Source organism: Rattus norvegicus, chromosome 20 (genome assembly GCF_021556685.1).
Source record: "Rattus norvegicus strain SHRSP/BbbUtx chromosome 20, alternate assembly SHRSP_T2T, whole genome shotgun sequence".
Lineage (NCBI taxonomy): Eukaryota > Metazoa > Chordata > Mammalia > Rodentia > Muridae > Rattus > Rattus norvegicus.
Window position 1 is genome coordinate 21,452,260 of NC_141553.1, and position 25,717 is coordinate 21,477,976.

Genomic DNA, 25,717 nt, shown 5'->3' on the forward strand with positions numbered 1-25,717 from the left:
GAAAGCAGGGAAGCAAGGCAGAAGGCAGTATCCAGATTCAGGGTACACTGACCAGTTGGGTTCTATAGCTATGTTCAGACATCCAACAAGAACAAATACGTCGTATGAACTGAACGTAAATGTTTAACACAGGAAGCACAAAATCACATCCAAGAACAATCCAGGGAACAAGACTTCCCTAAGGCCCTCGGCCTTTTTTCCTGGAGCCTCTCCCACAGTTCCCCCAATGCATTTTTCATAGTGTTCCCAAAAGGGGACCCAAGAGAGAGCGATACTGGGCAGTTAGAAGGACAGAATACAGACGGAAAGACACAAGTCACGAGAGAGGATATAAAGTTGCTTTTGTTTCTTTCAATCTGTCATAGTTTTTCCTTTAATTGTGGATTCCTTAATACAACCTTTTTCATGTATCGAAGTAGCAGGAACTGCATGTGCATCGGGATAAATCCAACATGCCTTACCCCCCTGAGGCTCTGGGTGTGGGGGTTGACTTTATTTTAAAGTCACTGACCCTAAGAACATTGGGAAGTAGCCATGGCCTGTCACTGACATCTGTCACATTGGCCTACTTACAGAGATGATTTTTAAAGTTATTCTTAAGGAAGAGTGTAGTTTTTTCTTTTTCACCTGAAAAGATTTCCCTTCTTTACTCTCATTTAAAACTTTATCAAGGGCTGGACAGATGGCTCGGCGGTTAAGAGCACTGACTGCTCTTCCAGAGGTCCTGAGTTCAATTCCCAGCACCCACATGGTGGCTCACAACCGTCTGTAATGGAATCTGACGCCCTCTTCTGGTGTGTCTGAAGACAGCTACAGTGTTCTTATATAAATAAAAGAAATACATCCTAAGAAAAACTATATCAAATCATTTTATCATGACTCTGTGATTTAATATTGAAATTGTATTGATAAACACAACATATGATTGAAGAATATTATGCCACTGTTAGAGAAAAGGCCCTGGGGTTGGGGATTTGGCTCAGCGGTAGAGCACTTGCCTAGCAAGCGCAAGGCCCTGGGTTCGATCCCCAGCTCCGGAAAAAAAAAAAAAAGAAAGAAAAAAAGAAAAAAGGCCCTAGGAAGTCTCCAGGCTTTCGCCTGAAGTGGCGACACTTCAGGACCAAGAAAGACAAATAAGTTGCCTCAATGTTGGGAGAGGGCTGAGCTCTAGACCTTGGTCCCCCTGACACCCCCAGATCACACTTTGCATCCTGCCCCAAAGGTAGCCGGGATGCATGAGCTTCCTGCTTGCTCGGCGAACCCTGACTCTTGGTTGTGTACATGCACACTCCGACCTCTCTGGTTCTGACTTCCTGAACCTTACGGGCGTGCACCTCTCATCAAACTATTAGTATTTTAGCAGTGCCGACCATCTCTCCAGCCCCTTAAAAGCAGGGTTAACAAAATCACACACACACACACACACACACACACACACACACACACACACACACACACACACACACACAGGAGCAGAAACTTCTATTAGGGAATGACACTTCTCAGGAGGCTAAATCTTTCTTCCACTGAGAGACTCGTGTTCGGGGCATCTTCTCAGTGAGGAGGTCTCAGCTTTTATGTGCCTCTTAACTTCTTAACTTCCACACTTTTACCAGCCTTAGTTCTGTTTAACTTAGCTGGAGGACGCACCCTTCCACGAGTATGCTAGTCCTGTGGTTCCTCCTTGCCAGGTTGCCTGGATGAAGTTCTAACACAAATACCAGGGCCTTCCTGCTGGCAGCTCTCTCCAGGGTCTAGCCAGCTAGGCTCCATCTTCACGCCCACTTTCGCCGCCCCTGCAACTGGGAGCGCTTGCCTAGGCCTGTAGCGAGACTAGGCTGGGCAAGGCTGGCACGTGTCCCCGCCTCCCTCCCCAGAGACCATCCTGCATCCCTCCCCGTGATGTCAGCGGAATCCTGAGCTGGATTGAAGGGAAAGGCCCAGGATCTCCCGCTAGAGGGGCCCAGATGGGGTGGACCCAGGGGTGGCTGCCCGGGGCCGGAGCACCAGCCTCGCGTCCCCGGGCGCCGCCCCCGTGTCCCGCCCGCGCCACGCTCCGCCCCGGTCGCCGCTCGTCCCGCGTGGGAGCCGACCTGGCTCAGCCTGATTTACGGCTCTGCTGAAAACCGCTCGCGCGGCTCCCGCAGCATCAGCACCGGCGGCTGCAGCGGCAGCAACAAGTCGGGTAAGTGGTCTCGGCTGGAGCTGTGCGCCCGCGCCCCCCCCCCCCCCGCTCCATGGACACGCGGGGAGGTGGTCCCGGCTGCGCAGCGTCACGGGGAGTCGGGACCGCTGGCTTCCCCACAGCCACTCGCACGAACTCGCGTGAGCACGAATCCACGCAGTCACCAGCGGGAGCGGGGGCTAGGAAAGGAGGACCCCCACGCAGAGGCTTCCCAGCCTGACCAGTTCTGCACAGGAAATCGAAACCTTTTTTGCTAACCTGTGCCCCAGGTTTCCGCTGAGCGGGTGGAAGCCTTTTGCTGGGGGTGGAGGGTGGTATATCTTGTCTCCCCCATCCAAACATCACCCCCTCCTTCCCACTGCCGCTCTAGAATCCTCTCTTCCTATCTCTGCGCCCCCTTGCCAGTTTCTTCAGTCCTAGGCTGGGCCAGGGTTTGCATCCTATTGAACAACCCCGCGCGGCACAGGAGGGTTTCCCTTTGCTGGGGTACAGAGACTTTATTTAGTAACCTGGAAAATGTGCCTGCTTGGCAGCTCAGGCACCATTTCTATCTCAGCTTCTGGAGACAGATAAGGGTATAACATAGACACCTCACCCTAAGATGCACCCTAAGATCCAAGCTCCTTCCCTGTGGGACCCAGTGCTCCTCGTTAACATTCTTGGAGGAAATAAGTACCAGGACCCTTGCAAAATTGGGCTGTACGAGTCATCTGTTGCTAGGGCAAAGGGGATAAAGATGCCGAGGCAACAAGAACTTCCTCTTTTTGGAGGAGTTAGGCTGACATCTGTCTGGTTCCAACACTCTAGAAGTTGTCACACTAAAAACAGCATCAGAGGCAAGGCAGATCCATCCAGAACATTCTATTAGCGAGGGATCTGGGCTGTGGCCATTTATATCAAATGATATCTGACACCGTGGGTTCCCAAATGTCAAAAGAGCATTATTGTTAGGCTAACACTTTGATTTATGCCATCATACCAGTAACTAAAAATATTAACGTCACGAACAGACCACGATGACATAAGCAGACCTGTGTCCCCAAGCCTGATGACCCGAATTCAATCCCCAGGACACACACACGATGGAAGGAGAGAACCCATTCACACAAGTAATAACTTGTGTTATGGCGCGCGCGCGCACACCCCCCCACACACACAGTGTCACAGAGTAAATAAGGAATCTTATTTATTAAAAAAAAATTAAAAATACTAAGAAAAAATGTTTGGTTAAAATTGTTTCAGCTTGTGATGTGTTTAAAGCCACTGTGCTTAGTTTGGTCCATCTTTCCCAGACTTTAGAAGAGATTGCCAGGTGACTCACAATTCCTGTGAGTCTTGCAGCGTTTTACATTCATGCGCGACCCATGTCCATGTAGCAAGGCAAATTCAGGAGGGCAAGAAACTTGAGTTCCGTCTCTGGACCACTCTCCTTCCTCCGTGGGCTTTAGTATTTCCCCTCCTTGCTCTAGCTTTTCACCTGGGTAAGGCACCTTTGCTCAGGCAGCCTGGAGCTGGATTAGAAGTGCAGGCCTTGGCATCTGTATCCGACTCTCGGCAGAAGCGTCAGAGGATACAGAAGAGAGTAGATGCAGTTGCATTCAGCAAAGGGATTTGGGTTTTCATTTCAACATAAAAGTCAGCATTAAATATCATATGCGATAGTTGCTTCAAACCAAGAAGACGGAGCTGATGCAGTCACTATGGAAATTAGCCCGGAGATTTTTTTCAGGAGACTGAAAAATAGAAGTATCACGTGATCCAGGAATATACCATTCCTGGGCCTATCCCCAAAGGACTCTGTATTCTCCTACAGAGATACTTTCTCCTCCATATTTATTGTTGCACTGTTCACCCGAGTTAAGCATTCGAGCCAGCCTAGGTGCCCACCAACAGTAGCAAGGATAAAGAAAATATGGCGCAAATATAGAGTGGAATTCTATTCAGCGGTTAGGAAAAATGAAAGTGTGGTATTTGCAGGGAAATGAATGGAACTGGGCACTGCGTTAAATGAAATGAGCAAGACTCAGAAGACAAGTTTTGTGTGTCCTCTCAAAGAATGATCGTAGAATTTAACTTCTGTATTGGTGTGTGTACGCACGTGCACATTCGTTTGGTGATGTAGGGCCTGAAAGAAGAAAGCAGGATAAACGGGTCTCTTAAGGATAGAAAGGGGAGGGTAATAGAATTCGTGGGACTTGAAAGTGGTAGTGGATATTGGGGTGGGAGGAAAGGGACCAGCTGGAAAGAAAGGGTAGGCAGAGAGATGGGGAAGAGAACCAGTAGAACCAAGTAAATTTGTTAAATGCCTCGGTGAAACCCGTTACTTTGCTGATTGTCACCCAACGGCAGCCTTCAGTGTCGGCCAGTGTCAGTTCAAGAGCTTCTGACCGACATGTAAACTGGGGTCTTCTTCCCCTCCCAGGACGTTCAGAGTGATGCAACAGACGACTTTTGAGGAAAGCCGGTACCGTTGGCAGGACTCCCTGGAGAATGTCGCTGTGTGCCTGCCCTTCCGCTGCCCGAGATGTGGAGACCATACGAGATTTAGAAGCTTGTCGTCCTTGAGGGCTCATCTAGAGTTCAGTCACAGCTACGAGGAACGAACCCTCCTGACAAAATGCAGCCTCCTGCCCTCTCTCAAGGACACAGACCTACTCAGGTCCTCGGAGCTCCCCAAGCAGGGAAAACTGCTCCGGGGCCACGCAAAGGTGACCAAGCAGAAGCCTAGCTATGTTAACTTGTATAGCATCTCCCATGGGCACTCCAAGGACCCGAAACCCTTTGAGATGGTGGCAGAGAGGCCCGTGTCCTACGTGCAGACCTACACAGCCGTGGACATCCGGGCTGACTCTCTGGATGCTCCCCGGTCCAGCTCTGGACTCCCCACCCAAGACACCAAAGCTGCTTTCGAGGCTCACGTCCGAGAAAAGTTCAATCGCATGGTAGAGGCCGTGGACAGGACCATCGAGAAGAGAATCGACAAACTCACCAAAGAGTTGGCCCAGAAAACCGCCGAACTGTTGGAAGTCCGGGCAGCCTTTGTGCAGCTGACTCAGAAGAAGCAGGAAGTCCAGAGGCGAGAACGCGCCCTGCACAAACAGGTCGACGTGGCTGTGGAAATGATCGCCGTGCTGAAGCAGCGCTTGACGGAGTCCGAGGAGGAGCTCCTGAGGAAAGAGGAGTAAGTGCTGTTGAAACTGGATGCTAACCCCCGTCCCTTGGGCGACCCCTCCCCTCCCCAAGATACAGGCAGATGTTCAGCGAAGTTTGCTGGGCATCCCCGGCACATGTCTTGGCTGCCTGCCTCATTGGTTCACTAGTACCAGGAGGCCGGAAGCTTTGGTATTATTCATCTTCTTTGGATAGGGTGACCAAAGTGGCAGCATTAATCTAATTAATATCTAACTCCCGGTTCCCTTGGAAACTGTTCCATGGGTGGTGTTGGAGAGCACAACCCAGCCTGTTCATAAGCCTGTGCGCGGTGTGTAAATGTATGTGAGTGGGAAGCCAGAATTGATATGCTGGGAGAACCATTCCACCAGTGCGTGTGGATTATTTAGTCAAGGGCAGGAGATGATGACCCATTCTCGTGTAGAATATGCTTCAAGAATATGCTTTTCCCTTGCTTTTGATGCTTTCCTTTCTAAAATTACAGTAACAAAAACACCCAGAAAAACTGCATACTAAAGAGAGGTTCATTTGCTATCGCTAAATATTTATGTTCCCATTAAAGAGATACTTTTTAGTCACACTAGACATTTTTTTTAATGTAGTTGGGTGACTTCGAATCTGCTATTGTATTAGTTACTTTGTATACTACTGTGACAAAATTCCCCATGAAAGCAATTTCAGGAAGGAAGGGTTTATTTTGACTCACAGTTAGAGGGCGTAGTTCATCATGGGAGGAAAGTCATGGTGTCAAGACTGTGAGGTAGTTGGTTACATTGTATCTATAATCAGGAAGCAGAGACAATAAATGCTGATGCTCAGTTTGTTTTCTCCTTTTTATTCAGTCTTGGACCCCAGTCTATGAGATTGTGTCGCTCACAGTTAACTTGTTTTACTGACTGATTAATTTTAATTGACAACTGGCTACAATTTAAAATCATCTGGAAAAAGAGTCTCAATGAGGTTGGCTGGTGGGCATGTCTGTGGGGGATTTTCTTAATGCATTAATTGATGTGGGAGAACCTAGCCCACCGTGGGTGGCTCTATTCCCTAGGCAGGGCATCAGATACTGTACTGTGTGTGTATGTTGGGGGGGGTGCTTATATATGTGTGCTGAACATGAGTAAGCTACATATGCATGTATCCATTTTCTCTCTGCTCTTGACTATCGGCATGACTGGCTGCTTCAAGTTCCTACCGCTGTGACTTTCTTGGTATGATGGATTGTGAACTAGAATTGTGGTCTAAGTAAATCCTCTCTCCCTTGAACTGCTTTTGAAAAATCACAGCAGAAGGAATGAAACCAGGACGGCAGCTCAGTTAAAACTTTCTGGAAATAGCCTCATAGGTACAGCCTGGAGTGTGTGTGTTTCATGGTGATTCTAAGTCCCATCTAGTTGACAATGGAGATGAAGCGTCAACGCTACTGACTTTTCTTTGTTCTTAAGAAAGTGTTCCCTAATGAATATATCATTTTTGTTTCGGTGCTTTGTTCTCTGGTGCTCTCTGATAGGAGCCACAGTGGAGACCCAGATGACCTACCCTGCAATACTGTGAGATGATTGATGGGGATATCCTGAGACCAGAGAAAAGCCTAGACTAACTTGTTTTTGTTTGATTTAGTAGCAGTAAATTAAATGGGATAGGAATTCATGCATTTATTTCTTTTTTTATATTCCACAATTTGCTCATCGGATAAATAATAATCGATGTGGGTTTAGGGGTAGTGGCTGCATAGAATGTGGAATGGTGACTGGTAGAAAGGAGTTCACGTGGTCAGATGGCTGCTATCGTCAAGGATTCAACATGGTGCACTCAAGCAGTGATTTATTGTTTGAAAGAGTGGATTCATGGCTGGGATCATACTCATTTGGTAGAGTGCTTGCCTAGCATACACAAAACCTTAAATTCAAAAAAAAAAAAAAGCTCCCATACAACTCCATTATGGTGCACAGTCATAGGCCTAGAATCCAGTGGTATTGAAGGGAAAGCAGAAAGATCAGGAATTCATAATCATCCTCACTCCATTGGGCACTGAAGGCCAGCCCAGGTGTCATGAGATCCTTTCTCAACGTTAATTAATAAGTAAATGTATCATCTGTGGATTGATAATGATGGTTTTTGTTCATCCGGAGTTGCCACCTAAACAGAGGCTTGTGGAACAAAACATTCCACCACATAAAGGGATGTGTGTTCTCTCTCCTTTCCAAGCTTATCCCACGTCACCCTCAGGAGAAAGCACTGTGGAGTTTTATAAACCTCCTTCCAAGCCTAGCTTGTGTTCACACAACCATTGTAAGAGGAACTCTTAATGTTCCTCTGACGGAATCCTGATACATCCTGCCATGCCCTCTGACCTTACAGCTGTTCATGTGCTCACAGTGCCATGACTCTCCAGTGTCTTCTGTACAGTGCTATTTCTGTATTCCCTGGTATGGCTATATTGTGGCTGTTTTAACCAATGAACCATTGAATGTACTATGTTCCTAGAATTAAATATCCTGTACCAGCTCCAGCTAACGTCTTATTGCATCGTTGTCCACATTTGTGTGGGCTGTAATCTGGCATTTCTGTATTCGTTGTGTGGAATTTCTGTCGGAGACTCATGTTTGCTAAGCATGCACATGACGGCTAAGCTGTAGCCTTGCTTTTGTTGGTGTTTTGAATATATCATGTTGAGGACGACAGGGCTAAAAGGAGCATTTAGTTTAAAGTTTAAAACAAAACCCCACTTGGAATGAAAATATAGAGGCTTTGCCTTAAATTTCCAAATATAAAGACATCATTTTCTTCTCAGGCTGTCCTGGCCATGTCTGTGTTCAAGCCTTAAATAAACACATTCTCTGTGCATGGGTTGGAATTGAAAGGGTCTTGTTCCCAGGAAGGACACTGGGTCTCTTGGTCTGAGTGTAACAAAGACAACGACAAAGACAGTACCCTCTGTCTCAGTATCTGCAGAGCCTGTCCCCTATCCTGCTCCCCACTCTGCCATCTGCCTGGGAACAGAGACAGCTGTCCATCAGCCACATCTGTGTATCCCAACTGAGTTGGTTTGATTGAGTTTGCCTGGCTGGGTTCCTTACCATGTCACTGTTTCCTCAGAGGACTCCACCTCCCGGAGATGAGATGTGGCATTTCTAATAGGAAAGCTCCCTCTTAGCCAAAGAATCTTCCAGATCATTCCTAATACATATCTCATTATGGGAATCTCCAAGCTCTAGGGTTGAGGTTAAAAGTCCATTTCTGAGCATATAGATTGTTGCTGTCCCACTTGAGATTCATTTAAATCTGGGTAAACTTTAAAATATAGAGAGATTTGATCATAACAAATAAACACACAAACAAAACAAATGCAAAAGGGAAAGTGCCTTTCATTGAAACTGAAATTAATGGCTCTAGGGACAGTTGGACATGGTGATACTTGAATGGCAAAGGCCAGGGATTGCCTCTGAAAAGTCTAAAAAGACCAATCTGGGTGCCCTTGTTAGCTTTAACTGTCAACTTGACACAGCCTAGGATCATCTGGGAAGGGAGTCTCACATGAGTGATTGCCGTGGGCATGTCTTGATTGTTGATTAATGCATGAAGGCCTAGTCCACTGTGGGTGGCACCATTCCTTAGGCAGGTGGACCAGAACTATATAAAGATAGCAGAGCATAAACCTGCCTGCCATGCAGCATCCTTCTCCATGGTTCCTGGCACCATACTTCTTTGGCAATAAATTGAGGTCCATGTTTAGAGGTAACACTGTGAAATAGTAATCGATAGGCCTGTCTTCAAAATTCTTTCTCAAGCTCTGTCTTGATTTCCCTCAGTGATAGACTTTGACCTAGAATTGTAAATGGAATAAACCTGTTCCTTCCCTGCGTTGCTTCTGATCAGAGTATTTTATCAGAGCAACAGAAAGGAAGCTAGAATATTGAGCTTCAAATTGAGTTCCAGGCCAGCCTGGTTTCCTGAACGAGACCTGGTCTCAATAGCACAGCAAACTCAAAACTAAACTGACCAAACAAAGCCCTTGATTCATCTCCCGGCTGCATTAACTCTGTTTACAGCAGTTACAGTGTCCTCAGCACAGAAGGTGATCTGAGTTGGGTATCATTTGTGATGTTGTCTTGGGTCCCCTTGGAAGGTGATCTATAAACCCTGCTGTGTAGTCTGAAAGAAGAATTTGCTCATCATCCTCACAAAGTCAGTGTGACTTTAAAAGCTCTAACGACAGATGCCATTACTTATTGACAAGCAGTGAGGGCTGCGGGGTAGCACTGTCTCTAATCTGGTAAATCAACCCAGGCCGCCTTGCAGTAACGAATCCCTAACCAGAACGATGGTGTTAGATGGTCCCTCAGTTAGTTCCTGGGTAAGATAGTAACACTACGGTTCTTACACACTTTCAGACAATAAGAGTGGAGAATACTACTGGGCTATCCTTCATGTACCCAGTGTAGGGGTAGGCATGTCTGGAGAGCATAAAGTCCTTATTTTCCCTCCAAGGTGTACATGCAGAAAGCATAAGATGTATCTGTAAGCATGTTCTGGGCAAACACAGGATCAGGGATTCGTTACATATACTGTGGGGTGTGTGTATGTGCTTGTGCGTGTGTGTGTGTGTGTGTGTTTGTGTGTGTGATGTGTATGTGTGTGTGTTATGTGTATGTGTGTGTGTGTGGTGTGTGATGTGTGTATGTGTGTGTGGCATGTGATATGTGTATGTGTGGTATATGTGGTGTGTGTGTGTGTTATGTGTATGTGATGCGTTATGTGTATGGTGTGTGATGTGTGCGTGTATAATGTATGTGTGTGTCTGTGGTGTGTGTGTCTCGTGTGTGTGGTGTGGTATGGGTGCTGTGTGTGTGTTATGTCTGTAATATGTATTTGTGGTGTGTGTGTTGTTGTGTGTGTGGTGTGTGGTATATGTGCTGTGGTGTGTGTGTGTGTGGTGTGTGTTATGTGTGTGTGGTGTATGGTATGTGTGTGATGTGTATCTGTAGTATCTGTAATTTTGTGTGTGTGTGTGTGTGTGTGTGTGTGTGTGTGTGTGTTTGTGTGTGTGAAATAGTACTCTTGTTCTTTGGGCACTGTTTTTAAGATATCCCCTACTGGTTTGGAACTTGCCGAATAGGCTAGGCCAACCGGCCAGTGAGCCTCAAGGATTCTTCTTTCTCCCCACTAATTACAAGCTAGCACCACTGAACCCACCTTTTGTAAAAAATGAGTTTGGGGATCAAATTCAAGTTCTTATGTTTGCAAGGCAAGCACTGTAGTGAGGCGTCTCCCCCCTACCCCCCACACACCTGGTATAATTTTTATTCAGGGCTTTATTGGGTAGATTCCTGCTGAGATTTCAGGTGTACACCACCATGTTTGGCTAATTGGTGGCTTTAGCAAGGGCCTGAGTGGAGGCCACAATTTCAAGTTAATAAGACATTAAAGATTAGACCTTTCTACCTAGAGAGGTCATAAGAAGAGGGAGAGGCAGGGTGTTTTGCTCTAGTAAGCAGCAGGCAGATTCACTGAAAGCCAGAGAGGCCTTAAGTGCTCCCTGCGGTTGGTGATTTGGGAACTGGAAGGTGCCCTATGCCTCCTTCAGGGGGACACAGTTTTTTTTTTTTTCAGCTAAAAAAAAAAAGTCTGAGAGTCAGGGACTGCCTTGCCTAGAAACAGATCCTGTAAGAAAGCTGTGTAGTTTCCTTGCCGCGGTTCACTGTGTCCTTGCTAGACTTCTGATGATGTAAGATTTACCAAAGCACCGGGACTTACATAATCCCAAGCATGGCCCATTTTGGAATAGTTTGCTTCCCAGCTATTTTGAGACTGCTGCTATGGTGACATCATTTATTTTTCTGATGTGATTAAAGAGAATGTCAGCTGGCACTGGAGGTGTTGGAAACAGGAACCTGGTAGCATCATTGCAGGGTTGTGACGCTAAGCCTCTAAAATATGTCCCTTGGAACTTTCGACTTAGCTCTCCAGATGTCCTCACCCCATCAGAAGGGGGCACGTGCCACTCGCAGCCTTGGATAGAGGTGAGGGGCCTCTGATTCCGTCTATGATTCTTAGTTTGTGGTTTGTAAGCTTAAGTAGGTGGATGCTCTCTCCCTCTTCTCTTGGTCATTTTCTGTGTCCCCAGCCCCTGCAGGAGATGGATTCTTCTAGAGAACCTAATGAGTGTCAGGTCTGGTCCTACAGTGGTGAGCAAGGTGAATTTTTCTGCTTTTGGGGAAAACCTACCAACCAGAAAATAAACGACAGGAAACAGATTTCTATGGTGTGACAAAAGGCTCTAGGAAGGCCAGCAACATCCATTGAGCTGTGGGATGTGAATTGGCAAGCTTGGGGCTGGAAAGACTGCTCAAGGTCAGAGCATTTGTGGTACAAGCCTGAGGATAGCATTCAGATCCTCAGAAGCCCACATGAAAAGCTGAGTGTGTCCCTATATAGGCCTGTGTCCTCAGTGCTGTTGTGACTTGCTGGTCACCAGCCTGGCTGCAGATTGAGTCAGTGAGAGACCCTGTTGGGAATAAGGTGGAGGGTAACAGAGTACGACACTCAACATCGGCCTTGAGCCCCACGCACACACAGTCGTGTTCATATAACACACACACACACACACACACACACACACACACACGTCTCTGCCCATCCTCACCTAGGAAGATGGCCAAAAGATATCCCGTGAGAAGCAGAGATTGTGGGGGCAGAGAGGCATCAGTGGGTTCCACACTCTCAGCTCATCTCCAGGATTCGTTTGCTTCTAATTTATGTGCGTGGGTGTTTGTGTGTATGTGTGTCTCTGCACCGTGTGGGCACAGTGCCTGTGGAGGCCAGAAGAGGGAGAGCCACCGCCACCCCTTGAACTGGGGTTACAGATGGCTGTGAGCCACTATATAGGTATTGGGAACTGAGCCCAGGTCCCCTGCAGGACCAACCAGTGCTCTGCCTGAGCCATCTCTCCACCCTCAGTTTATTTCTATAAATGATCTCTGTTGTGATCGGACATACAGACCAATACAAAATCAACAGGAGAGGGAACATGTGTTCTTAGGGGTAGCGTGGGAAAACTTTGAAATCCCAGGAATTCTTTTCTGTCCCGTCTTCTCTTTTCTCATGCTACCTGAGTAATTTAGAGTGTAGTATTAATCTACTTAGAATCAACAAATTAATTTGATTTTATGACCAGGAAAAAAATTAAAAAAAAAATCTTTGTGTCTGTGATGTATACCCACTTCAGTGGGTGTGTACAATTGTGTGTGTGTGGGGGGGGCGGGGCTCACCAATTCAGCTAGGCTAGGTGGCCAATGAGCTCGAAGGATTCATCTGTCTCTGCTCCCCACCCCAACATCGGGGTGGTAGCTTTTATGTGGGTTTAGGGGATCTGAGTACAGTTCTTTATGCTTGTAGCACTTTATCCACCGAGATATCTCCCCAAATTTGCCACCCCCCAAAAAAACCCCTCTTAATACTTGTATATCCGAAAAGCCAAAAGAAAACGGAGAGGCAAGGGGCCACAAAAACAGAGAGAAGCCAGAGTTTTGGGTGGCTCCCTGGGGAGGAGGGGGACCATGCTCTGACCTCATGCTTGCCCCTAGGCTCCTGGTGCCCGGAGTGATTCTTGCTCTTTGGTTTGCCTCATGGCCAACATTATAGAGCGTCTGAGGTGCTGTGTGATCAACACTTAGGACTATTTTTAGCTGGAGGTATTTTTATCATTTCATATACCCCTGAATAGGTTCATAAATCAGTCATGTAAAATGAACTTTAAATAACTCGATTAAGCCTCCCCTTGGGAAGGAAAGCCGGCCTGATTTTTTTTTTAAGAGTTGAATACAGGAGTCCATTTTACACCCCACCCTCCTCCCAGAGGAGGTATCTGTGGTTTATTCTTTGGCTTTTGCCCCGAGACTGACCTGGAAAGGAGCAAAGGGGTTTTTCTGTTGCTTGGGACACTTGGCTCGAGCTCTGGTTGTACATTTGTCCTTCATTAAGACTGTGTTAGGTCCCCATTATCTGCTGGACTCCTGTGGATGACACAGTGTGCCCCTGGCGGTTAATCCTGATGGTCAACTCGATGGGATTTAGCATCACCATGGAAACAAATCTCCCAGCACATCTGTGAGGGATTATCTCCATTAGGGTAGTTGAGTGGAAAGATCCATCTGCATTGTGGGCAGCAGCCGTCCAAGGCGTGGGGTCCTGGGCTAAATCAAAAGGAAACACTGAACTGGGTACCAGCCTGCATCCCTCTGAACTGGGTACCAGCCTGCATCCCTCTGAACTGGGTACCAGCCTGCATCCCTCTGAACTGGGTGGGTACCAGCCTGCATCCCTCTGAACTGGGTGGGTACCAGCCTGCATCCCTCTGAACTGGGTGGGTACCAGCCTGCATCCCTCTGACCTGGGTGGGTACCAGCCTGCATCCTTCTCTGCTTCCAAAACCGTGGATGCCATGGGCCAGCTGCTTCAAGCTCCTGACTCACTGAGTTCCCTCTTGAGGGAGGCCACCCTCTGAGTCAAAATAAACGTTTCCTTTGTTAAAGATGCTTTTGGCACAGCAAGGCCAGTAACTAATATGCTCCTCAGACTCGATGATTTTATGACAAAATGGGTGGTCTCCTGTGGTGTGTGTTACCTGACAGGGTTTTAAAGGGTTCTGTGGGAGTGCACAACCCTGTGTCACTACAGTTGGGGGTTTGGGAATGGTTTCTGCAGGGAGACCCTGAGGTTACAGATAGCATTAAGACAGGGAGCTAGGGAGAGGTTCTGGCTGGGGGAACAGCATGTCCCAGGTATGAATCTGGCTGGGTGCTGGAATGCAGGAAGTCAGAAAGACTAGACGGTCCTTGATAGCAGACTGGAATAGATGACCGGGGCCATACGTTGTTTCTCCTTAATAAACTTCAATGGATGCATGCAAATTATGAATATCACACATGACATATTAATGATCACTTCTGTCAGTTTGTTCACCCAGGCTGTGTGTGTGTGTGTGTGTGTGTGTGTGTGTGTGTGTGTGTGTGTCTGAAATCCAGAAGTCAGCCTTGGATGCAGTTCCGCAGGTGCCATCCACCTTGTTTTTTGGAGATTCACTGGTCTTGGGTTCACAAATAGTCTAGGATGGCATGCCAATGGTCCCTAGGAATCCATTTGTCTGTCTGTCTCAGACTCCTCAGTGCTGGGATAATAACCCGGAGCCACCACATCAAGATGTTTTTATAACCCTGAGCCATCTCCTTCCTGCACCATCACTGTCTAAATTTTCATCTAGGTGTACTGATCTTGTGGACAGTGATTGCATTTTGGTTTTCTCCAAGGCTGGCTACCTTTAGCTCATCTCGGAAGAGGTGGTCCAGGGGTTGTCGAGAGGGCTCAGCAAGTTAGAGGTATTTGTTATCAAGCCTGAGGACCTGAGTTTGAACCCCTGAGTAGGAAGATAGAACTCAGTCCTGTGAGTGACCTCCTACCTCCACAGGTGCAGTGAGCGTGTACATGCATGTTGGTGAGAACGCACACGTACACACATGCATACACGTATGTAATAAATAAATACACGTTATAATACAGAAAAGCAACGGTACTCAGCTTGCAAAGTTTCTGGCCATCCTGTAAATGAGTAAAGGAATGAGAAAGCAAATATTTTTTTCTCACTAAAGTTTCGGCTGCACAGAAATGGCTTTCCCCTTGGTGCCTCCTTTGGCTGTGTTGATTTAAAAATGCCTTTGAGTCCTGGGGATGAATCAGTGTCTCAGAGCTGCAGATGATGAAGCCTCAACGTCAATTTCTTACACTGTAGCTGGCATTTCCCCCTTTTAGAGTCAAATGTTACTTTTAATAGGTGTATTTCCCATAGAATCTTGGATTCAATAGTATTTTATTCTTCTCTTTAAAAAGCGATAAAGATGGGGGCAGGAAGTGACATAGGAGCAGTTAAAGAGATTTATTCCTCCCACGCCCTGACTGAATCTCACTAAGATTGGCCCTCATCTTTGCCTCTGGCCTTTGAGAGCGTCACTCGATGTTCTGATTCAGCAGGACAGGAACCTATATTATAGCCACGAACGAGTTTTACTGTCCTGTGAGACTGCGTCATGTTCTTCCCCTTCCTCGTCATAAGCCTTGACGTTGGATATTTCAGGATCTACCCCCTAGAATGTCTGCCTTAGCCACCACACAAAACGCTCTGTTAGCACAAACCACAGACTTTAATGAAAACTATCTTCCTCAAAATAATTCAGTGAGAAGGACATTGTTTTGAGAAGTTTCACACATACGGTTTACTTGTAAATTTTTTATTTGTTGTTGTTGCCTGTATGGGTGAGCATGGATGGCAGAGTAGAAGTCAAAGAACAACTTTTGGGAGCTGGTGGTCTCCTATTTCTGAAGAGTAAGCTCAAGTTGCAGGTGCATGCTGCAAGCTCTCTTATCGACGGAGCCTTCTCTCCCACCCTAGAAATACTTCAGTGCCAGCCTCACAGAGCCCAGCTGAGCTTTAGTAGTTCTACATTCAGGGTGGTACAAATTTATTGTTTCGGGGAAAATTAGATGAAAGAAATAAGGAGTCTCACATAGAGACCCGGTAAGACAGCTAAGGGGTGTTTGAATCTCTTTCGCAGACAACAGTGGGTGATACCAGGCCAAACATTAACAACTGGTGGTTTCTAAAAGAGTGTGTGTGTGGGATCCGAAGCCAGACCGTGAACAGTTTGTTCTCTCCTGTGGAGCTCCGCTGTTCTGTCGGGTACCTTGAGCAAGTGTTTTATGGCTTACAGTATAATTAGTAGAGAAGCTATAAATACAATGTGGTTAGCGTCCTGCATTTTGTTGTTTCAGTTTTGAGGCAGAGTCTCAGGTAGCCCAGGCTGGCCCTGAACTCACTAGGCAGCTGAGGATGGCCCGGAATTCCAAATCCTCCACCTCCCAAGTGCTGAGCTTAACCATGGCACCACCACGTTCAATTTTATATGGATCTGGGGATCAAACCCAAGGCTCCTCACATGCTAGGAGAACAATCTATCAACCTAGCTGAGCCTCAGCTCTAACCTTCAGACCTCCCTACTCAGAAACCATTCCTCAGGGAGATAAAGATGTGGCTCTCGGTGGTTCTCGGGGGTCTCTCATGTTATTTTCCATATGTCTTGGATCGTCATGGTGACCTAGAAGTCTCTCAGCTCTTCGTCTATGCACACATCCTCACAGCGGCTCAGATCCATCTACATGTCTCTCTGGCGTACCTCGTTTATAGTTCCCAGGTGTCTCCGAGGCTTCTTCCTCCGGACCTCCTCCCGGTGTCTCCATCTAAAAGGTTGCTCTTGATTTTGCTTTCTGAAATCTCGCCACCCCACCGCTGGCCGTCACTTTGTCACCTTGTACCTAGTTTCAATGTCCTTAACTCCTGACAGAATGCATTTATTTTTACATCCTACCGTGACTGTCTCCCTCAGTCAACATGCAGCCTCATCCCTCTCGTTATGGTCATGGCTGTCGGGATGCTGGGTGGCTGGCTGGCTGGCTGGCTGGCTGGGGACTTGACATGTGTGCAGTGAATGACTCCCTGTGTCACCCTGTGTCTTGTCCTTGCAGAGAAGTTGTCACATTCAACCATTTCCTGGAAGCGGCGGCCGAGAAGGAGGTTCAAGGAAAAGCAAGGCTCCAGGACTTTATTGAGAACCTGCTGCAAAGGGTAGAGCTGGCGGAGAAGCAGTTGGAGTACTATCAAAGCCAGCAGGCCTCCGGTTTCAGCCATGACACTAGCGAGCACATGGTGAGTCCCCAGCCGGCCGTGCCAGCCCCAAGGCCCCCTGAATATGGTAGTCAGAATGGACCAAGACTGAGCTAGGACGGAGAACAATAGAGCTGCGTGACTCACAGGGCCTTCCTGGGTGTCATTTGAAGCCCTAGCTAGACCATGCCTGCCTCTGATCATGGTTAACAGGGTGGCAGGGAGGTCGCTGAGTCTGAGGCAACACTTACCTGCTCACTTTCGACCTCCATTCCAAGCTGAATTGGTAGACATAATTTTTTTATACTTGTAAAATAACGAAGTCGGAAATATCTGAGTTCTGGCCTTAGTTTTCGCATAGACCAGAAAGTATGCAGGGTTGAAGGTCTTCAAGGTGATATTCTCTTCTAAGGATCATCATTTCAAGAAAGCAACACTCAACCATGTCCATACACACTCAGCCTTCCTTACAGTGGAGGGAAACCCTCTTCAGTGGCGCTCGCTGAGAAACGTTCTTTGAGTGGATATTCAAAGAGAACCCGTGGCAGGTGATTGGTTTCGGTGTACTGTTTCACACAGAAGCTCCCGGGGCTAAAGGTTGCCACCAGCCCCTGGCTGTGTTTCCTGCTCTAGGGTCTTGTTAAGTGGCCTCCTTGATCAAGACTCCCTGGCTTCTGAAGGGTAATAGGGTGTCTAATCGGTCTTCAGGCAGGGCGAGTGGATGGTCAGATCTGTCTGCTCTAAGTTCGACCTTAGAGGAATGGAGAGACGAATACTAAATAAGACAACATAAATGAAGCCAGATTTCACCTCCGCTCTCCAGGCCGACTGTAGGTTAAGTAAGGAGAGGAATCAGTGCATGAAGTTTCAGCGCCACCCTCCAGACCTGCTGGTACCTCCTCTTTTCCAGGCAGGTGCCTGTGTGCTCTGTGTAATCGTCCTGAGGCAGGACCATCACCCCCAAGCTGACTCCTCTGCTTCCTTCTTGGAAGAGCGTCCTGTCTTGTCTAGCAGTTCTTAGCTAGTTCTGGAACATCCTCTCTTGGCTAGCATTGGCTGGAGGGATGATGCTCTGAGCCCTCTCTGGCCTGAGGTCACAGAGCACCCATGTGAGGTGAAAAGGCTTGGCTCTAGAACCCTCTTAACTTGCTTCTTGCAGAGCCGAGCCTTTCTGGATCTGCTACTCTTCCAGGACGTGAAGTGAATGCGCCCAGTGCTCTCCAAGTGCCTTTAGCTTCCTGAGTTGTCAGCTCACCTGTGACTGGGGTCTCAGAGTCCTGAGGCTGCAAGGCAGTATTAACCTTTTCGGTGTGTAGGTGGACAAGTCACCGTCACCCCTGCGCTCTGCCTACGGGGTCCTAGAATAGAAAACAGTAGACGGCAGGGAGGAAGCAGGAAGCCAGAAGTGTTCCCTCTTTTTTATATTTCTGGGCTCATGTCTTTGGCTTAGCATTTCCCCCCCAGCTTGAATGTTGATCTTTGAAGAGTCGTAGCAATAACTGTCTCACCTGTATTTAATCTTGTAATCAAACGCTGAAAAGCATCCCACCTCTCCTGGTCAGATATACATATGTGGAATGATGTGTGCACATGGAATGCCTGTTAGCGATTCTTCTTGGCTCCGCCCAACAGTTACCTAGCAACAGTCAGGAACAAGCCTGGCTTGCTATAAAAGGACTGTTTAAGTGAGAACAGTCTCTCTCTGTCTCTCTGTCTCTGTCTCTGTCTCTGTCTCTCCCTCCCTCCCTCTCTCTCTCCCTTTTCCTCTCCCTCTCCCCTCTTCTCTCCCTCTCCCTTTCCCTCTCCCTCTCCTCTCTTCTCCTCTCCTCTCATCTCCTCTCCTCTCCTCTCCCTCCTCTCCTCTCTAGCCTCTTTCTGTCTCTCTGTCCTCTCCCCCTCTCCCACTCTATCTCTCTACATGTTCTTGGTTAACCTCTTCTTTCTCTTCACTCCTCTCCTCTCCTCTCCTCTCCTCCCCTCCCCCTCCTCTCCTCTCCTCCCCTCTTCTCTTCTTCTCTCTGTCTCTCTCTCTGTGTCTCTGCCTTTGTCTCTCTATCTTTCTCTGCCTCTAGTCCCTTCTCAACCCCCTTTCTCATTCCTCCCAAATAAACTTTATTTTATACTATGTCTGTCATATGGCTGGTACCTCAGGGAGGTATGCCTCAGCATGGGCCTGCTAAGGTACCCCCTCCTACCACATCATAGTGAGTTCTACAAAACATATCAATGTATGTATTCTTACACACACACAGACATGCACACACACATGTATATATACATATATGCACATGTAAACATGTGCATTCACAGGATACACACATATATACTGCACAGTATATATATATACATACATATGTATATGTATATAATATATCTGTGTTTGTGTACTAGGTACACAAACAAATTCCTTCACCCATGGTAGGAAATTAAATATTTATGTTTGCCTCGTTTCTGGTTCAGTCACATGACCAGCCTTCAGCCAGCTGGCTCAACGGAAGGAAGCCCTGGCTAATCCAAGCGATGCTTGGTGCCGTTGAGATTGCAGTGAGCAATTTAGATAGAAGAGCTGTGCGACTGGCGTGATTGGGCAGTAATGAGAGGACCAGCCCTAATTAATGTAGATTGGAGCTCTGGCCTTAAACAGACCCAGAGGATGGAGTGATTTCAAAAGGGATTAGGCACATGTATTGGTAGTTTATCTTCCCCAACTCTTCCTTGGGTCAAGTTGGGCAGTCTGCAAACTTTACAATGGGAGCATGAGTGCTCCCTCCCCCCCCCTCTCTTCTTCCCTCCCCCTCACTCTCATTGTGGTCATATGCACTTATCTATAAAATAAAAGGCCATGCCTTCCATATAATCAGAGAGCTACATCCGCTCTCTCACACCCTCAGCCAGTACGGAGACAGAATAGCTTGGCTGTTTTTAGCAAGAAGAACTTTGAGTCAGCTCTTTGGTCCAGCATAGTGTGTTACAGAGCTCCCATTTTCCCCCGGACTTCTGCACTCACCCAGAATAGTTACCTACTGCCAACAAGACAAGCAGACATCCTGCCTGGGCTCTCCTGCATCTGTCTCTTCCTGCCAGCACCTCCGTGTCCCCCTCCCAGATTGATCAGGAAAATCACTCAGCCTCTCTCACCCTCCAGTCCTGCGCTCACCTCTCCTTGGAGGCTTCACACTGATGATCCCTGATCTCTCTCCCCACCCACTCCCCTTCCCTTTCCCCTAGACAGGGCACACCAGAGGGGAGGGCAGTCCTCCCATCGCTACGTGGGCTGCCTCCTCCAGAAGGTGACTGTCAGCATTGCGTCCTTCTGGGAATGCCTCGCCTCCCTTCACCTTTTGTGCCTTTTCTGAAACAAGGCTTGACATTCTACATCTTTCCCTCAATCCCCTGGAGCATTTATGGTCTTTCTTTTCTCCACCTGGCTGACTTCTAAAAATATAGTATGCTTACTCAGATATTTTATCTTTGTGCTCTGAAAAATGCTGTCAAATTAAACACAAAGTGACCTAATATTCCATCTGCCAAAAAGATGAGGAGGAGGAGGAGGAAGAGGAGGAGGAGGAGAAGGAAGAGGAGGAAGAGAAAGAAGAAAAAGAGAAAGAAAGAGTGGAGTTGGTGTGGCTTGTTGGAGTAGGTGTGTCACTGTGGGTGTGGACTTTAAGATCCTTATCCTAGCTGCCTGGAAGCCAGTCTTCCACTAGCAGCCTTCAGATGAAGATGCAGAACTCTCAGCACTATGCCTGCCTGGATGCTGCCATGCTCCCGCCTTAAAGATAATGGACTGATCCTTTGAACCTATAAGCCAGCTCCAGTCCTTATAAGAGTTGCTTTGGTCATGGTATGTGTTCACAGGAGTAAAACTCTAAGGCAGAAGCCAAGTGACATGTTCTTCCTTCTCTCAGCATTATCCAGTTGCCCATCGTTCTTTGTCTAAGATTGAGGTTCTGTGATTTTTTCCCCCTTCTGTGTTAGTATATCTGTGTCATAGTGGTTCAGGTCAGGCAGAGCATTGAGACTTCATGGGTATAACTTCTCTGACATTTCTAAGAGACACAGTCTCACAACCAACTCCCTTTTCCTTGGGCTCTTACAATCTTTCTACCCTTCTTCTGTAATGATCCCAGGAGTCTCTTCTTTCTGGCCCCACTATTATTATTATTATTATTATTATTATTATTATTATTGTTGTTGTTGTTGTTGTTGTTGTTGTTGTTGTTGTTATTGTTTTGAGACAGTGTTTCTTGGTGTAGCTCTGACTGTTCTGGAACTCTATAGACCATACTGACCTCAAACTCACAGAGATCTGCCTGTCTCTGCCTCCTGAGTGCTAGGATTAAGGCGAGTCCCACCACCGCCCAGCCAGCTCCATTATTTTTTAATGAGGTTATAACAGCTGCTTATGCATCCTTTACACCTTAATAGGTAGTATAAGCAGTTTAATGGTGATTTAGACTTCCAGGTATGCCAGCCCATGGCCAGACTCTAGCTGAGTATCTCTGTAAATTACAAACTGATTAAAATGTTTGAGGGTTTTGTGTGTGGGTGATTTGTATATCTTGAGTCTGCTAGTGTGAACTTTGCAGATGACAGCGTCACGTGACAGTGTCAAAGGTTTGATGCACCTTGTAGGTATATGGGAGTGGGGAGAGGATGTGCAGGGGATGCTCGAATATTACAGCACCGCATTTAAGGAACTTAAAACGTGTGTATTCATGGCTCTTGGTGTCCTGAGGCGACGAGGGACCTAATCCTCCACTGATATTAAGCATGTCAAGATCCCTCTGGTCTAAATTCCAAGGAGGCCATTCCTGACATTTTCTTCACTGTTCATTCCCTGATTCTGCTTAAAGACGTGACATGATGTCATCCTACTGAGAGCATCTCGAGGAAGGGTGGGAACCTTGGGCTGGGCTTCCCCTGTAAGTGGAATGGTGACATCTGGCTAGCAATATGATAATCATCGATTTACGTTCCCAATGAAGGCACTCTAAGCCCCGCCACAAAGCACTGGCAGATATTTTATGGCATGGTACTTGGAACAGACATCATCTCGATGGTCGATGGCCTTGGGGATGCTTGTGGGCTTGGTCTTCATATGGTCTCATTTTAGAAATGATATATTTAGGAAATAACATTTGATGCTCATTTCCTCTTGGTTGGTACTCTGTGACTAGCTACAGCTGTACTAAATCAACTGTAACACAGCCAGATCCTGAGAAATAAGGGCCCATTGTGTCAGGCTTTTAAAACATGTTTTTCCCCCAAACCCGACTTACTGGGAAGCTTTTGATTTGATTTTTTTTAAATGTTGAGATATTCCGATACATGCTTCTTGGAAAACTAAGAGCAGGTGTCCAGAGATGCTCACCAAGCAAGCCAATCTGGGACATACTTGTTCTCTGTCGCAGTGGATGGCTCCCTAGGTAATGCTGCTGACTACTTACAGACCTCCTTAATGAGAATGGAGTGTCTTTAAACAAGATCGAGTTTTAAAACCCGGTCCAGGAGCCGGAGAGATCAATCAGTGGGTAAAGTGCTTGCCGCCGTGCAAACTTGAGGACCTGAGTTCAGATCCTCAGGACCCACATAAAAAGGTTGCGTGCACCTCTTCCCGCCAGCACCACAGGGGTGGCAGTGCAGAAGACAGGCAGATGATCCCTGGGACCTACGGCCACTAGCCTAACAGCTCCATGTTCAGTGAGAGGCTCTGTCTTGAGACAATAGCTTGAGATTAATGGAGGAATATTCCCAGTGTCTTTCTCTAGCTGCTTCGTGTGCTTGGGAGGGTAAGTGCACCCCCACGCTGAATACAGAATCCATTCACACCCACACATACGGCACACACGCGTCACCTCTAGCCTAGCTCTGGTAAACTGATGCTCTCTCTTGTTTATTTCCCACCAGCTCACAGACATCTCATCGAGCAGGAAGTCCCGATGCCTGTACGTATGCCTTTCTTACACACGAGCCATCGGATAATGCTTACGTTGTGCGTCTTCTTGTTGCACTTGATGAGATATCTATAAGTGGGTTTCTAAGCCTATTGCGTTTGATAAGATATCAATGCCTGGACTTGCAAAGGTGTCTGTGAACATTTATCTGCATGCCGGTGTCTCTTTTAAATAGCAGCTGATCCGTGAGAGTTACCATAGCAATGCTGGGGTGATGGTTCTCGCATATTATCTCCTGTAACTTTTTAAACATATATATATATATATACACATATATATATATGTGTGTGTGTGTAGATGTGTGTTTATATATGTATATATATGTTTATATCACACACATATATGACATAGTATATATTTATATATTACACATATATTATACACATGATATATATTATAGTATTGTTATGCTCTATACGCACTATTTTTATATTTGTATATCACGTACTTTAAACTATATACACAATGTCTTTTGCTGAGTCTCCTGGTGGTCACCTGAAGAGTTAAGAGCTGTGTTCATCCTGCATCTGTGCACGTCATCCTGGTAGCATTGATTTTTTTTTTCTTTCTGTTCTGTTTCACACTGGTAGTAGCACTAGGAATCTTTCTCTTAGATTTAGCATTAAACGGTCACAGGAATTGTGAAATTCTAGTATCTGCGACTTATCTCTGAGGGAGCATGGTAGACAGGATTAGTTAGTTGTTTTTCTTTTAACAAGCCTCTCTCTCCACCCCCCCCCCCCCCCGTCTCCATCCCCCTCCCCCTCCCCCTCTCTTCTCCTCTTTTCCTCTCCCTGACACTACCCCACCCCACCCCCATAGAAGCCGAGGGCACCAGCATTCTGTTTGCAACCATCCTGAGCTGAAGGCACACTTCCATTTGAAGGGGAGAAGCTACCTGAAGAAAGCCAAGGATGAGCGAGCCGGCATGCAGCCCGCCAAGGCCATTCACGAACAGGCTGAGTCTCCGAGAGAATTCTTCAGACCAGCCAAGAAAGGGGAGCACCTGGGCCTGAGCCGGAAGGGCAACTTCAGGCCCAAAATGGCTAAAAAGAAGCCTACGGCGATCGTGAATATCATCTAGAGCTTGGGTGGCTCAGAAGCATCACCACGGGGCTTACCGAATGGTGTTCCAGGGGCCAACGGTGTTGTCCTTTTGGATCTGTGGCGGAAGGAAGGCATAAAGGAAACGCAGGGAACACAGCATACAGGGTCACTCAGATTAACCAGAATTTAACACAGCGGGTCTCAGTAAGCCAAGACTTTATTTTGGCCTCCTTTAGGTGCGAGCAAGGGAAATTATAAAAATTAAATAACGAAGTAAAACTTGAAGCACTCGAATCCTATAGTTCTGGTAAACACGAATGTGCAATTTCTTAAATAATTGGCCCAGTCTTCCACAGACCTGGCTCCAGGGGTTCCTCTACCCGGTGCCCATTAGTACGTGGGCTGCACAAGATGCCAGACTCCGGTGTCTACCGCTCTCTGAATTATGAGGCAAGGAATGTGACTGTGAAGTTCTTCTGCTTTAAAGAAAAATACTACTTTTGGTCTTCTGACAGGGCCGTGCTATGCTATGTAGCCCTGGCTGGCTTGGAGCTTGATATATATATATACCAGGCTAGCTTTGAACTTGCAGCAATCCTCCTGCCTCTGCCTCCTGAGCTCTGGGAGTACAGGTGTGCACCACCGCACCCAGCTAGGAGTGTAAAGTTCTTGTTGAGAGCAGTGAAATCAAAGGCTTTTGTCGTTTGCTTCTGTGTAGATCTCCTTTAATACATTTGAAAGTCTCTATGGTAAAGGTTCGTCTGTTACCCTTGAGTATTCTGGTTAATCAAGACTTCAGTCTCCGGGTGGGTTACAGAGTACGTTCAGTTAGACCTCGGTTCTCACTTTGCCAGGTGGCTTTCGGAGTTGATTCACATCTGGGTCTATCAGAGCATATTTATCCAGGACTGGGTGCACCCCTCCTGCCTTCTTCGGCTAAGCACGCTGCACCCTCAAGAGCTGTCTGTCTACCAGCCTCTCTAGAGATAGCTGCTAAAACCCTTGCGGTCAGTAGCAGCACTGATGTGGTGCCCAAGTGCTTGATGTGCTAGAGGGCACATTCAGTGTCCCATGGCCATCCGGGCCATGCGGTGGGGACGCCCGACGTACTACCACCGCCTGCGTCTCTGGAAGTTCCACCGGCTTGCTACCGGTTACCTGTGAGCATGCTCTTTGCTAACTTCCGTTTCCACCCGGAAGCTCACTTTGCCTCCTGCTGCTTCTATGGCTGGTGTACACTTTCCTCCCTCTCAGCCACACACCTGGGGGTGTTCATTGTGCGGTGCATTCTGCTGTAATTTCAGATGAAAAAGAATGCATGTGGGATATGACCCGTGACATTATCCTCCCCAAATGGCATTGTTCCCATTAAAAAAAAAAAGCTTTCAAGAATCTCTTGGTTTAAATTTTTCTTTCAGAAGGAATTTTTATATTTTTCCTTAAATTGAGCAACACCATCAGGTCTCTAGAGTTTATTTGTGCTGACATCCTTCCCAAAACAGGAATAATATTGTTTATGAGTATATACATATATATTACACATACTATATATATATATATATGTTAAGCATATAAATAGTTTATTTTTAAATACTCATGGAGAAAGTGTTTGTGGTGGGCAGCTTTAAAACTTTATAGCTTTGT

General features: G+C 46.9%; 1 protein-coding gene across 1 annotated transcript; it reads left to right on the forward strand.

The window, feature by feature from the left end:
* The first annotated feature begins 1,977 nt into the window (after nt 1–1,977).
* Zfp365 (zinc finger protein 365) lies at nt 1,978–25,465 on the forward strand. Its single transcript, NM_001025145.1, has 5 exons — nt 1,978–2,185; nt 4,608–5,366; nt 16,931–17,111; nt 22,980–23,017; nt 23,849–25,465. Exons 2-5 carry the CDS (start codon nt 4,621–4,623, stop codon nt 24,108–24,110), a joined length of 1,227 nt encoding a protein of 408 aa, NP_001020316.1. The 5' UTR covers nt 1,978–2,185; nt 4,608–4,620; the 3' UTR covers nt 24,111–25,465.
* Nucleotides 25,466–25,717: the final 252 nt, after the last annotated feature.

Excerpts from the sequence above, each read along its gene's own strand:
- Zfp365 (NM_001025145.1), top strand. The coding sequence starts at position 4,621 with ATGCAACAGACGACTTTTGAGGAAAGCCGGTACCGTTGGCAGGACTCC. Across the intron at positions 5,367-16,930 it reads GAGCTCCTGAGGAAAGAGGA|AGAAGTTGTCACATTCAACC; the intron begins GTAAGTGCTGTT and ends TTGTCCTTGCAG. Across the intron at positions 17,112-22,979 it reads ATGACACTAGCGAGCACATG|CTCACAGACATCTCATCGAG; the intron begins GTGAGTCCCCAG and ends ATTTCCCACCAG.